Consider the following 15,948-nt stretch of genomic DNA (forward strand, 5'->3'; position numbering starts at 1 on the left):
AATCCACCTGCCAATTACAAAAGGCCAATTACTGCTTTGATCCCAGTAGGGATGTCCACAGTGTCAAAATGGCAGCTAGAATCAGGTGACTGAACCTTGCCCTTTTTACTTACGGTAAGCAAAATACAACAAAAAGTGCAGGCTTTGATCATTTAGACATGTTTGCTGTTTGGATAGTGTTAATGTTCCTTCTACAGAGACCTTTGACCCCAGCTGTACTCTTGGTTCTGATGGCCAAGCCCTTCCCCATATATTCTAGTGTGCACTGATGCTTGTTTGATTTGCCATTGCTGGACTTTCATTTCCACAAGCCCACTTTCCAATCATGAGAACAGTCAGTCTTGGGAGCAAACCAGAAAGCTCTTGCAGAAATCTGTTTAGCTCTCTAATTCTTTAACTCTTGCTGCTAGGTAAGGACAATTTCCTTTTATCAAGTTCGTTTAGTTTTGGGATATCGAGTGCTGATTTTGATGTTTAAGCATTTGCCGTGTGAGTTGCCTCTCAGTCTTAAATTATTTTATTTATTTGCTTATTATTTACTTGTATGCTTTTGCCGCTGACAAGGTGCCTGCATGATGATGGACAAAGAGAAGAGAAGCAAGGAGTGAAGTGAAGAAACATGCCTCATTGTAATACAAATTCTGCCCCTTATGAACCTCTGAGCCTGCACTGTGATGTTGCAATACACGTTCTACCATGAGGGCATCACTGTGGTTAGATGCCCAGAGCTGCTGAAGGCCAATAATGGCAATTATATAAAAATAATAATCTAATATTACTTACCCAAACCAAAATGCTCATTATTTTTCCAGGCCTTTATCCTATTCCTGCAGCTCTCCTCCCATTTGCAACTTGGACTGACAGAATCTTTCTCTATCATATTCGATGCTGCTACTACGGCTGCTGCTGCTGCTGCTGCTGCTGCTGCTCCTGAAGACTTTACCCAGTATGAGCGTGATGCCCTCGGGATCCGTTTCATCCATGTCGAGGCAGAGGCAGGAGGAGTGACTTACCTTCAGTGAATCACCCCATATTTTCTCACACATGTCAGTTCCACTGGCATACATCTAGAATTCATAAATGGTCTGGTTTATAGTTTACCATCAGAGCCACACTGTCTTCCTTATTTTGATCTTTAAGGTAAAGGTAAAGGTTCCCCCGCACATGCGTGCTAGTCGTTTCCGACTCTAGGGGCCGGTGCTCATCTCCGTTTCAAAACCGAAGAGCCAGCGCTTGTCCGAGGACATCTCTGTGGTCATGTGGCCGGCATGACTAGACGCCAAAGGCGCACGGAACGCTGTTACCTTCCCACCATAGTGGTCCCTATTTTTCTACTTGCATTTTTACGTGCTTTCGAACTGCTAGGTGGGCAGAAGCTGGGACAAGTAACAGGCGCTCACTCTGTTACGCGGCACTCGGGATTCGACCCGCCAAACTGCCAACCTTCTGATCGACAAGCTCAGCGTCCTAACCCACTGAGCCACCGCGTCCCTTGGATTTTGATCTTTACATCTAGGCTATAATGAAAAAGCAAGGCAGGAAGTGCCCAGTTCAGTTGGGATAGTGGATTGGGAAACTAGTTTATTCACTCATTCGGGATCCAGAGCATAAACCATATCAGAAATTTCCTAAGTGCTTTATTATGAGGCTAAAAGGATTGGAGATGAAAAGAAGCAATTCTTCCCAACCCTTTGTTTAGAATTTTAGCCTCTCTTCTTTTTAGCTTTATAAATGGATCTTTATCATATAATCATACCAAGGATTTTGTCCATTTAATCCAATATTTTCATTTGATTAGTATTTTTCCCCCCAAAATATGTGTGGGCAACCTTTGATAGCCAGGAATTGCACAGTTTAAGTTCATACTGTAATATTCATGCAATTTTTAGTTTCAAAATTGGGAAACAATGGCGCTTATATTAGTGAATTCATCTTTGTTGCTGCTGCTTCTGCTGTTGGAGGATCTATCCTGAGTGAAGTTGATTGCCTTGGGATCTATTGCATCCTTTTCTGGCCAGAAACAGGACGAGAGTGACTTGCCTTCAGTGAATCACCCCACGTGTTCTCAGGAAGATGCTTCGGGAACCGTGTGTGGCGCTGGGGTTTCACTATGTTTTCATTTGTTCTAAAATCTCTAGGAAACATTTTCCTAATTTTGCTTTTATCTAGAGATGCATGAGTTCTATCACTGAACTGGCCAACACATGCATTTCTAGATCAGCCTTTCTTCCCACAACAGACATCTTCCAGATTTCTAGCTGGAGTGTTAACGATATCTCAAAATATAGTAATGCATTGCTTTTTAAACTAATGTGATAAAATGGCACTTTGGTATTCATTGTTAACTGGTTCCAGGACATACAATGAATACCAAAAACAGTGAGTACCAAACAAATTTTTCCCATACGGAATAATGGAGTGAGTCACTGATGAGTTCTAGCTTGTGCACTGAATACCAAATAAAGCATGAGTACCGGGACAAAATTTTCATGTCAAAATGCATTGAGTATCAAATTTAGTGAGTTTCAAAGCAGTTGAATATTAAAGTATCACTGTAATTTCTATACTGTATGTGCAAAATGACAGAAGATGTCCTTTGAACAATATAAATACCGTATTTTCCGGCATATAAGACGACTTTTTAACGCATGAAAATCTTCTCAAAAGTCGGGGGTCGTCTTATACGCCCAGTCGCCGTATACGCTGGAAAATAGTAAATCCTCGGGAGCAGAGACGTTAGTGGAAACGGACAAATCCAGCGCTCGAGAATGGCAAAAGACGGCCTCCTCATAAATAAACCGACCAGCCCAACTGAGGCTGAGGCTCTAGCTTACCGGCATCCTAGGGCAGCAGCCCTTTTTTTTTGGAAGGGAGCAGAAGTTAAGCATGTGCCAAGCCGCTGGCGCTCCACGAGCACGAGAGCTCAAGGGAGCACGGGAAACCAGGCAGAGGCCAACCTGACATGTTCGTGCAGAGCTAAGCTTCACCTGACCCTAGGAGTTTGACTTCAGGGTGTGGTGCCGCGGCAGACCTACAGCAACACCCGCCCGGGAAGGCGCAGCTCAGGAATTGCTACAGGCAGACCGCAGCGGAAAGCTGGCGCTGGGGCTTCAGCAGCCTGGGGTCGCCCTGAAGTAGAAGGCGGCCTTGGGGAGGGTGTGTGTGTGAATCTTAAATTTGCGGCGCAGGGCTGAGCCCATTTCTTCCCCCCCCCTTCCCCACCCTGTTCATTAACTAACCTATGGAAAGAACCGCCTTCTTTCAGACCTGGTGCCTTCCCGAAGTGTTGGGCCACAATGCTCGTCGCTCCTGGCCGAAACAGCCAGCGCGTGTGGCTGAAGTAAAAGGGGGTGCCAAGGCGAGAGGAGACGAGGTTTAGGCGAGGCAGAGCAAAGCTGATCTCGAGGCCAAAAGCTCTTGATAAACCTTCACCTAATTGAGAAGCAGCCCTGACTTCCTACTTACCCGTATTTTCCGGCATATAAGATGACTTTTTAACCCATGAAAATCTTCTCAAAGGTTGGGGGTCGTCTTATATGCCCAGTCGTCTTATACGCCGGAAAATACGGTATATTTTTTTGGTTTGGGAAACAGTCATTTCAGATTAACCTAATTTAAAATAAATATTGGTATATTATCTTACCTTAATATCCTCTTACTGCGTTTAAAGTTTGGAAGCCAGACTTCAAAATTATGCACTTAATCTGCGTTTTAATTTAAATGGCATAATTGGTGTATTATTTAAAAGAATTATTGGTAGCACACACTACCAATACTAAAATATTTTAGAATTTAAGAGAGGGTGAAGATATGAGTTTCCCCTTGTTAAATTACATTAATTTGTTAGATGAGAGGGCTAGTCACAAGTCACTTTTTTCAGGGCAGTTTAACTTCAAACAGTAGCTAAATGAATGTTTTTAAGCTGAGGACTACTTGTATAGAAAGCCATGCAACATTTTAACGTTAGGGTACTATGTATGCCTCAGAAGTAGCTTACTGTACAATACATTACCTCACTGATTGGGATGCAGTCATTGTTACAGTGATTCTCTCCTTTATCATCAATTTCCCAATCAGTCAACCAATTGCTGACACAAGTTAGATCACTTTTACAAGCTTCATACCTATAAGAGAAAACACAAAAGTAGCCTTATCTATGTTTTTGCCACCTCACCCCATAATGCAACATAGAAGAATGTGTTTTATTGACTAATTTTTTTAAAAAAATCAAGTCAATGCTCCTTCAGGATATGATTGGATATTATTTATAAATGTACAGGGCAGTTTAAAACAAGGACATTTTCTGGACAAGGAAAGAAAAAATAATATTTATTTATTTTTATTTTAATTCCATTTATATCCCGCCCTTCTCCGAAGACTCAGGGCGGCTTACAAGCTTAGCAGTAGCCTTCATTCTATGTATATGCCTGCTTATTAGGGCTTTCACACACACCCCAAGCGGCATTATTACAAAGTCAGCTTAATTGCCCCCAACAATCTGGGTCCTCATTTTACCTACCTCGGAAGGATGGAAGGCTGAGTCAACCTTGAGCCTGGTGGGATGCGAACCTGCACTAATTGCAGGCAGCTGGTGTTACTTAAGGAGGCATTAGCCCACTGCTCCACCAAGGCTCATAATTAAACCATGTGGCTTGTTACAATGACAGAATGTATGTTAATAAAGACCTGTAACTTTCCTAAGTGATAGCTATTAGACTAATAAGTAGGGAAGAATAATACTGTACTTAATGACTAGAATTATGGTCAAATCCAAGTTTCCAAAGAGTGTTATTTTCTCCTCATCATTACAATGTCAACCTAGGCATGAAAATATTCTAGCACCATTCTGGAGCTTATAGAGTGCACCTCGTTGTTTCTATTTCTCATTCCTCAAAGTCTTCCAGTGGTTTTGACCCTATAATTGTCTTCACTTCTGCAGATGAGACTACAGAAAGTCGACAGGGAAGATTAAAAAAATATCAGTGTCATGCTGTAGTCCAGGGGTAGGCAACCTTGGCTATGCTGGCTCAGGAATTCTGGGACTTGAATTCCACAAGTCATAAAAGAGCCAGGCTTGCCTACCCCTGGTCTAAAGTGCTACGGGTCTTGAAATAACACTTTGCAGCAACATGGTTGACGAAACACTTCTTTGAAAGTTTTCCACAGCTTCTCACTACCTCTAAGTGGAGTTTATGTTTGTGTGAAGGTTCTGAATGAAGCCGGGAGGCTATGTTTTTGTGTTAAGAACCTATAAACAGAAAGTAGCATCACCTGAAAATTGAAGATTCAATTGAAAAAAAAAATGCCATTCCCAAAATCTTCAACCACTCCAGTTAAAGTTTTAATTTTATTTTTTGAATATCAGATTTTTTGCCAGCACCAACTTTAAACTATAGCAAAACAAAAACTGGTAGCTTGCCATCTGATCTATGGATCAGAGCTATTATAAAACAATAACAACATCATTTGATCATAACTGCATCATTTCAAAGTCTCTTTTTCTAAGGAATATCATCTTAAAATGAATGATGCATACTATTACAAGAATTGAAAATAATACTTTGTCCTGCCCTGGAAATATGCAGGTGGATTTACTTCTCAATATTTTTTTAAAAAATGCTAAGAGAAAGTTATTGGTAAAGTTAACAAGATTTTAAGAATAATGAAATTGCACAGGAAAGTTTTATTTTACCTCAAAAAACAAATAATTAATAATAAATTTAACTGCAAACAGAATTTTTATTTTTTTAAAAAAAATAGCAAGAAGGTTCACCTACCAGTCGTCACAGAATCCTTCGCATATGGGAACTGAAGAAATAGCAGCTGCACGATTGGGATGAGCCCACAAAGCGGCATATGGTGAACACCTATAAAAGCACTCTATTTTCTTCATGTAAGTTTCACACCTGTTTGTATGAGGAAAACATTCACTGTTATTATATGAAGAATCTCCAACAAACCAATTGGAAAATTGTTTGGGAAGTTTAACTCAGTTGTTCCTTAAGATTTATAATTCTGAAATTATACTGCAATCTTATTTAAGTAAATGCTAGATTTCATATCAAGGCTACATTAATACTTTATGGATCTCATTGATAACACTGGGTATCAACACTAGAGGGCTGAATAAAGGATCTATTATTTATTTATTTATAAAATTTATAGGCCTCTTTTTTCACAAAGTCTCTCTTGCTACCTTGTCTTAATTTCAGGTAGTCCTCGACTTAACAACCACAATTGAGCCCAAAATTTATGTTGCTAAGTGAGACAGTTGTTAAGTGAATTTTGCCCCATTTTACAACCTTTTTTTGCCAAAGTTGTTAAGTGAACTGCTGCAGTTGTTAAGTAAGTAACCTGGTTGTTAAGTGGATCTAGCTTCCCCATTGACTTTGCTTGTCAGGTCACAAAAGGTGATCACATGACCCTGGGACACTGAAACCATCATAAAGATGAACCTGTTGCCAAGCGTCTGAATTTTGATCATAGGTATACTACAGTGGTTGTAAGTATGAAAAATGGTCATAAACCACTTTTTTCAGTGCCATTGTAACTTTGAACGATCGCTAAATGAACTGTTGTAAGTCAAGGACTACCTTATTTGCTTTAATTCAATTGCCTTGCATTGAATTAATATACTACGTCACTTTGGGAATCTTTGGATTTTGGACAATGAAAAAATAATTATTAATATAACTGTACTTTTATAAGAAGAAGAATAAAAGCAACATCTGGAATACTACTTGAATATCATCGACATTAAGAAAATTAGCAATCGGTCAAATTGCAAAAAGCAGTTTCACTTGGAACTGTGACGCTACCTTTAAAGCCATCAAACAACATCTGCCTATCTCAGGTCCTTGGGAAAAACTCAATAGTTAGATAAAAATGCCAAATCTAGTTTAAACATCTGGCTGGCTGCACAACAAACCATGTAATGTATTAAACGTACACTCATGTCACCTAATTTCCAGGAACTCTTTCTTTATGTTTGTGCTCTTGTTACAAACAGCAACTATGGCAGATATATGGCAGCTAGCATATCCCTAGAAACATGTGGAAAAGGGAAAAAAAACCTACATTGAGCTAAGATTTCCACATCTGTTCCAGAAGGTATTATCTATTTTAACAACCGGTGACTGAGCCAGTTGTTTGGTAATCTCTGCAGAGCAACAGGCGGCTGTGGGGAATTAAAAAACAAAGAATTGTTAATAAAGGCTTACGTTCTAACACAATTAAAACTGTGAAGTCTCTGGCCTAATTAATTACCAACAGAAGCCAAGGTTATTACAATTGGAATTGAGTTGTGAAGCACTTTTAGATGAGGAATTGTTTTGTTCTCCTTCTTCCAAATCCTCTTGAAAATGCAACTTGTCGGCCTGTTTTGACTCCTCCTAAATGTATGTTTCATACAGCTAACATAACTGACAGCTAATTAGTTGTTTTTTCCTGTCAACATCTGAGCAAGGGTAGCTATCAGCCAATCACATTCAACTATTTGCCACTACGTAATTGATTACTTCCTTTGCCTGTTGGTTTCATACCTAAATGTGCATATCTTTCCTGTCTTAAGAAGCCTATCAACTATCCATCTACCTACCTATCCTCACCTTTCTTTATCTTAATAAAAAGTGTTACTGTCAGCCACAGTTGCATGGCAGAGGTGGATGCCTATGAGCTCATCTGTAGTGACTGTGTGTGTGTGTAGCAATTTTTTTAAATTTGGAATGTAGGAGGAAGTAAGAATTAAAAGAAAAGAAAATAGATATGTGGAGAATCTGTAAAACAAAGAAAAGAAAAAAAATTAACAGAAGGTGGTCTGATTTTGTGACCTATGAGGAAATGAAAGCTTGAAAGAAAGCACTGAAGTTATGTCAGAAATTATGACTTGATAGCATCTATACTGTTGTGCGAATGTTGGAAAGTAAAAATTCCTAAGTGATAGTTGCACATTAAGCTCCAGTGAACCATGATAAAAAAAACCCAACAACAACTAGAGATAAGTTTGAACAAAACATAGTGGACCATTTGTTATTCTATTAGGGACTATGAGTGGATGGGTGGGAAAAGACTAAACTATACAGAAAAATGATTGGTCTTGCTTGGAGAGCAATGAATATATGAAAATAGTGACTGGTTAATATCTGCTTTGTAAAACATCTACTCTGAATACATGTTTTAACACAAGTCTATTCCTACATACACATAGAAAAATTATAAAAAACAATAACTGGTTTGATTGTTTATGATGAAAGAACTGAAAGAATTACTGAAGGAAATTAGAGTAATGAAGTGTTCTGAAAGTGGGGATTGATTGTACGCCAACAGGATGTGGCTGACTCCCAGATACCGCATAGATTTTTCTTGGCAGACTATTGTTTAGCAGCATCAAGAATGGAGCGCTAGAAAAAAAAACATGGAAGAAAAAAAAGAGGCAGTTGTGAAAGTAGCTGTTACAGGAGGAGAAAGTATGAATCCTGGATTAAAACTAGTAGAAAATAGATTACCCTCTCCCCAGAATAAATGATAAGTGGACATGAGCAAGAAAGATACGGAAGCTGCTTAAAATAGGATGAAAAGAGTGATGTCACACAATGCCACAGAAAAATGCAACAGTATTCTAGTACAAACATGTCAAATTTGTGACATCATGTGACGTTGTGCAACGTATCAGGACTGTTTTGCCATTGCCGGCAAAGGGGTGGGCGCGGCTTCCACGTGACGTGTCTGGCCCATGGGCTGGCGGTTTGACATCCCTGTTCTAGTAGGAAGTATGGAAAAGGATATTTGTGGCATCCTCCTTTATGTTAACACCCAGAAATCTAAAGCTTGCCACCCTCTCCACTCAGTCTCTGCTGATGATCAGGGGCTGAATGTCTGATCTATTCCTCCTGTAATCTACCATAAGCTCCTAGGTCTTAGTGGTGTTGAGAACCAAATTATTGTCTCTGCACCACAAGAGCAACCACTCCATCTCATCCCGGTAGGCAGACTCATCCCCCTTGGAGATAAGCCCCACCACTGTGGTATCATCTGCAAATTTAACAATAATATTGCTGGGATGAGTGGAGGGTGCAGTCATAAGTGTAGAGGATGTAAAGTAGGGGGCACAAGGCACAGCCCTGTGGGAAGCCAGTATTAAGAATAAGGGCTGAAGAGATATAGTTGCCTAATCTAACCCTCTGAGAGCAGCCAGTCAGGAAGTTCATAATTCAAAGGCAGATTGAATGTGAAAGTCCGAGATTGAGAAGTTTAGACACCAGTGTGTATGAAAGAATTGTGTTAAATGCAGACCTAAAATCCACAAAAACCCACTGCTCCAGATGCGTCATATAAATGTGTTAAATCAGTAAGTAAATAAATAGACAAGAGAGCAACTTTGTACAGTGTTTTGGGAAATGGGTGAAAAAAAATAAGATGTACAAATGCTGTAAAAAGGTAGTGGGTAGGATTTGGTCTGTTTCCTCCTACCCTTTTGGGTCAATGGGTATTTGGCCTGTTTTTCTCCAGTTGACACTGGAATGTACCAATTCCATCTTTACATACCGTATATACCTGAACTGAGCAGCACTGGCTCTCACCTCACTGGCTTTTAGTCAGTGAATTACTTATACAAAAGAAGTATGTTGAAGTGATTTGATTCTAATCTATAGAGTGGATGAATGAAGGGCTAACTGCAAAACTGGTATATGAAGTAGGTGTGAATGGGTTGAAATAAAACGAAGGCCACAAGTCATGGGTGGAGGGAGTTCATGAGATACTCAGAAAAGTGATGAGAGAAGTTTAAAAGAGCAAAATGCAATATGTGATGTAGGGATATGTAGGGAAGAACAATAGTTTACAAGGATACAGAGTAAGAAGAGATGTAGTGAATGATTTGGTGTGTAAACTTTATCATTTTTCTTTTTCTACTTCTACTTCGTCTCAAATTTCTTGCTTATTCATTTTTATTCTTTTCTGTGCTTTTTATTTTAATACTTATAGTCCCTGTACTTTGTTATTATTTCAGCACAGAAGTAATCTATTAACCCCTCGTTTGCATGCGGGTAGGTATATATACACAACACACACAAATGTAACTGCATCATGACATTTAGCTCACATTAGTTGCATGAACAAATGATAAAATACAAAGTAATCCTTCAATACCCCCTGTTAAAAAAGGCACCCACACACAGCCTGTTGGTCACATAAAGTCTAATTTTTAACACAATTTTGCAATACTTACAGTTGGCATATATGGTACATTCCTGCAAGTATTTCTCTTTGGTAGGCCTTGGCTTGTGACCAGCCCCTCTCAAACATCTATTTCTCTTTCCAGTGCTAAGCATTAAGATAGTAAGGAACAGGAACAGTGAAAATCGCAACATCTTGTTACTGCTACCGTTACTGCTATTCTTGTGAAGGATCCTGTATGGAAGATGACATTTCAATCATACTGGTGGTTTATGAAACATAGGGGCAACCTTAATGTGAAATATCAGAAACTATTGCAACTAAAATATAGTAAGTGGAACATGGTTTTCCTTCTTATGTATCTGCCTTAAACAATTAAACTGAAAATTTATTTATTCAATTTAAAAATTTTGTTCAAATAAATGTGTAGGGAATTTTGCCTTTAAAGGAAATATGGCTCATAAAATGCGATATGATAAAATATGATCCCTTTAGATTTGGATTTTTCCCCCTCTCATGGTGAATACAGTTAGTGTTGCCTTTGAACTGAGAATATCAGCATACCTTGTGCAATTGTTTCAATTCAAGAACTTTATTTGTGGTTTCCGTGTCTCAACTTTCTATAAAGAGGACAGTGTGGACAAAGTCTCCCCATAACAGGCATGCAACATGTATATACACCGTATTTTTATCTCCTATCTCAGTGCTGCATCCCATCCCAATATGCATCCTATCTCTCAGGCCATAAGATGTAATATAAACAAATATTAGTAACTGGGGTTGAAGCGGCTTTTGCCGTTGTGGGAGAGGCAAATTAAATAATGAGAACAAACTATGTACTGTACTACATTAGTATTCTGAAGTCACAAATGGCAAGTTATGTTCCGGCACAAAATGTCCAACTTGAAAAAGTTTCGTGTTCACCACTTTGTCTACTATGTCATCTCTGGAGTTTACCCTGTTGGCTTTCTATCTTCTGATTAGCAGAATATATATATGTTGCTTTCCATTATGAATCCCACCAACGTAGAGAAGTCACAGACACTTGACTTCTTAATATCTCTTGAGGAATCGATGTTTCCTTTTCGGGTTCCAAACTTCCTGGCCAGTTAATATTGTTTCACAATATAGAACATAGAACAATGGGGTCAGAAGGGACCTCAGAGGTCTTCTAGTCCAACCCCCAGCTCAAGCAGGAGACCCTATACCAGGGGTCGGCAACCTCGGCTCTTTTATGACTCGTGGACTTCAACTCCCAGAATTCCTGAGCCAGCTATGCTGGCTCAGGAATTCTGGGAGTTGAAGTCCACGAGTCATAAAAGAGCCGAGGTTGCCGACCCCTGCCCTATACCATTTGAGACAAATAGTTCTCCAGTCTCTTTTTGAAAGCCTCCAGTGTTGCTTGGATTTCTCTTTAGTTGTATTGCAACAATAAAATGTTGCAAACATATATTTTTTCTTATCTGAGAACCTTTGAGCTGGAGTAATAAACAGTGTTGCATAATTTAAAAACTTTTCTGTATTAGAGGATACTTAAACTGGAGTAACAATTGGTGTGCGTGTGTATGGGGGGGCATACATGCCTTGGTGGAGCAGTGGGCTAATGCCTCCTTAAGTAACACCAGCTGCCTGCAATTAGGTGAAGAGGATTATTTTATTTTACTCTCGAGCTTGATGGACTTTTTAAACTTAAAGTGAAAGTGCGTCACAATTGAAAGTAAAAGATGGCGGCTAAACCTCCCCCTAAAACTCTTCGGAGTGCTGGAACTTCTCCGGTGCAACAATCATCATTGCAGGCATTGCATCCTCCTGATGTATTGACATCAAAGGATTTACAAGATGCTCTTGAAAAACAAACTCAGGTAATTTTGGAATCAATGGGTGATAAATTTGCACAGATGGAGGAGAAATTGGAGAAGTTGGAGGAGAGAATGGAGGAGAGGATGGAACAGAAGTTCAGTGCGATGAAGGTAGACATTTTGTCTTCAGTGTATAAAGTGGCTGAATGTGTGGAAGATTTGGAGGAAAAAGTGGAAGATTTGACTCAAAAGAATGCCATATTAGAAGCAAAAGTATTGGAGAATGAAGATTTAAGAGACAAAATGGATAGAGAATTGAGTCTTGCTCAATATTTCCAGATGCAGTTTGCCATTAGAATCAGAGGTTTAAAGGAGAATATTAAGGAAGATCTAAAGCAGCTGGTTTCTGAGGCTCTCGAAGTGGTATTGAATCAACCAGCATCTGAAATAAAAGGAGGCATGGATAAAGTGTTTCGTGTGAACTCATGGATTGCTAGACAGAGAAAGCTGCCTAGAGATGTGGTGGTTTATTTTGCAAAAAGGGAAATTAGAGATGAAGTTATACAAGCTGCCTATGATACTAAAGTTGTGATTGCTGATCAAGAAGTTCTGGTTCTAAAAGAAATTCCTCCAAAGATTTTAAGGAGAAGGAAGGATTTTACATTTCTTGTGCAAGAGCTCAAGCAACGAGATATAAGGTTCAGATGGGAGATCCCAGCTGGGTTGATGGTGATGCATGAAGGTAAAAGGTACCGTCTGGTTACTGTGATGCAAGCGCGTGATTTTTACAACAATGTTTTAAAAGCAACCCCATTAACACTTCTGGAAGCTGCAAAGGGATCTGGAGAAGGAGAACATCAAGAGGCTGAAGATGGACAGATAGAGGAGAATGGTGCTGGAGGAGATCAAGTTACAACTTCTTTGGATGATCCCAGAGAACAGAGGGTGACGCGTGCTGCTTTAAAACGATCAAAAAAGATAAAAGAACAAGATCAGCAGAAGTCTATGGAACTTTCACAACGTACTTACAGCCAAGCAGTGGGAGGTGGGAAAAGATTTGGGTAAGGAATGTAAAATTTACACAAGCTTGAAATCTAAGAGAGAATTTTTACAAAATGTTTTATGGATGGCATTTAGATCTTAAAAAGCTAAGTATGTATCTGAATTATTAGCCTAAATGTTGGAGGTGCGGTGATGAAGACGCAATATATTTTCATATATGGTGGACTTGTAAAAAGGTTAAGGCTTTTTGGATAAAAGTCTGGTGGAACATATAGAAGATTTTTAAACGGAGGTTAAAGTTTTGTCCGCAACTTTTTTTTTTTGTTTTGTTGGGAATAATTACAGATGCTACAGTTGTGGACACTAAGTTGATGCTGAATTTAATTACGGCAGCAAGACTTTTGATAGGTCAGTACTGGAAGAAAGAGGAACTGCCGACCATAGAAGAGTGGACTTTAAAGGTTTCCGACCTGGTTGAAATGGCGAAGATTTCGGCCTATTTGAAAGATTACTTGCAAGAACGCTATATTATGGAAGGGAGAAAATGGATTGAGTTTATCCAGAATAAGTATAGGGTTAAGAAATTTCATGTAGTATTTGAATAAGTCTTCTTTCTTTTTTTCTTTTTCTATCCTAGTTTTTTTTATATATATTTAATATTACTAAGGTTTGTTTTATCCTATATAAGCTAGAGAGTGATAGATTTTAGAGTTTATGGTTGTTAGTATATGGTTGTTTATGATTGTTTTTTTTATATATACCTTGTATTTAGCTCTGGGAAGTCGGGGGGGGGGGAGGGGGGGAGGGGGGAGAGGAAGGGGGGGAGGGAGAAGGGAGGGGGAGGGGGGATTTTTAAGGGAAAAATTGTATGTTAAAACTTTTCAATAAAAAAAAAAAGAATACCAGAACAAGACAACATTTTCCCAGGGGAAGGACAAATGGGTCAGAAAGCAATTTAACTTTAATCTCCAATCCTCTTTGACACAGTAAATGCTTTAAACATTATTGTTTCAAAACACGAATTAATTTATATTACCAATAATTAACATTTGATTTTTACAGAATGTGAAATATAGATGATTTTAGTTACTGAGGAGTTCAAAAGAACTAAGCATATAATCCCTTGCCGGTGCACTTAAACTACAATTCCAAATTGTTGACAGATGCTGTTTTTCCCCCCTAGTACAATTATTAACTGTGGTAGTTTTGGCATAATATAGATGGTGGTTACTTGAGAATTGCAAACACAATATCTGTTTACTGATGGTCTATATAGTAACTCTCTCTATATACGTGTGTGTGTGTGTGTGTGTGTGTGTGTGTGTGCGCGCGTGTGCACATCTCTTATGTACATTAGAGTAGGTGTTGACTCCTGGTGCCTGCCTGGACAAATCCTTTGTAGTTTTCTTGGCAAGATTTCAGGCGGGCTTTGGCATTGCTTCTTCTTTCATGGGCTGAGTGTGTCACTGGCCCAAGGTCACCTAGCTCGTTTTGTGCCTTAAGGCAGGACTAGAAATCAGTCTCCCAGTCCTTGGCCTTGTGCCTTAATCGCCCTATCAGACTGGTTCTTGTGTCCCTGTCTTATATTAATTATACCACATCATTGCTACTTGTGCATACAGCTTAGCAAACATGATCATTTATTTTCATTCAGTTGCTCTAAAATAATATGCTGACATTTTATGGATTCTCTGGATTTTGGTATTCCTTTTGTTTTGAGGAACTGGTTTTTAAACATCAATTTAGCTGTTTAAAACAGTTAACACTGTTAACTGTTTTCACTTCCCAAATTCTAGAGAAACAATTTGGGGCCAGCTGGTGATTATTCTCACTTCCATCATCCTTGAAATGCAACGTAAAGCATATGAAGCCTAGTACTCTCCAACTAACCAGTTTTAAAATGTGATAAATAAATACATAAAAATAACAAACTGGTAGAAAGCCATAAAAATGATATCTGTCCCCATTCACAGTGTATTTCATTCTCTGATTAAAATTTTTGTAATGCGCTGGAAGAGGGAGGATGGCTTCAAAGCTCTGGTGCCATGATGATACCGTTCCTTTATTAAAATAGCAGAAAAATTAAAGCTTGAAGGTATGATGGCTTATCTCCACCTGGGGTTGCATTGTATAATACACTGCATAATGTAACAATAATGGAATTTACATTGAACAGTAATGCGGTTATTTTTATTTAGCATGTTACACACCCACCATTTATTAACTATAGTTATATAGTGCAATATGTTGTGCAAGTTCAGCTATTACATAAACAAAATCTGTTAATGTACCATACAGTATATCATATCTGATGCAATAGAGGTAAAACCAGGCACAATGTTATATTTAATATGTGTGTGAATGCATTTAATATGTTGATTCCTTTTCAACAGTAAGAATGTGGAGCTGAATGAAGAGAAAGAATATAGGAACAATGCTTCCAAGAAAGTTCCAGTATGTAAAGGTCTAATTTAAAAAGCCATTATGATACCGACTCACTTTTTCTTCCAAAAGGGAAGTTTCCATCATAATCTAATAAATTGTATAAAGTGCTGAACATAATTTCAAGTAAAGATTTCTCAAAGCAAGGATTGCAGAATTGGTATTGGTAATTGTTCTAATTAATAAGTTCCAAGGCAAATGAAGCCAAATCTAAACATTGATTTCTTACCTCTTTTGCTGGCTTTCTCCTCTGGAAGGAGACAGAGTAAAAAAAAAGGTTTCTGGTCTTTTCTGTCTATTATGCCCTTTATATATGTTGATTGTCAGCAAATAAAAACAAAAAAACAGTTTGCAAAGTAAAGCTTCCTAGAATTTTGCAAAAGCTAACAGACTTATCTCTGGGTCATTTATAGCTGGGATGTTGACTCATTTGCTTTGTTGGATTAGAGAAAATAACTTGACAAAGAAACATCCAATCAGAAACCTCTACAGAAGGCTTGAAAACTTGCAATTCATCTAATAAAATGCTACA

At 38.6% G+C, this 15,948-nt stretch overlaps 1 protein-coding gene across 1 annotated transcript; it reads right to left on the bottom strand.

The window, feature by feature from the left end:
* Nucleotides 1-821: 821 nt before the first annotated feature.
* Nucleotides 822-10,312, bottom strand: LOC310638864 (riboflavin-binding protein-like; the record flags this gene model as incomplete). Its single annotated transcript, XM_083360225.1, has 5 exons — nt 10,226-10,312; nt 7,078-7,177; nt 5,778-5,906; nt 4,013-4,124; nt 822-1,067 (listed from the first exon to the last, which is right to left on the bottom strand). Coding segments are annotated over exons 2-5 (489 nt in total). The 5' UTR covers nt 7,080-7,177; nt 10,226-10,312.
* Nucleotides 10,313-15,948: the final 5,636 nt, after the last annotated feature.

The sequence above is a fragment of the Vipera ursinii genome (assembly GCF_947247035.1).
Source record: "Vipera ursinii genome assembly, chromosome: 3".
NCBI classification, from domain to species: domain Eukaryota; kingdom Metazoa; phylum Chordata; class Lepidosauria; order Squamata; family Viperidae; genus Vipera; species Vipera ursinii.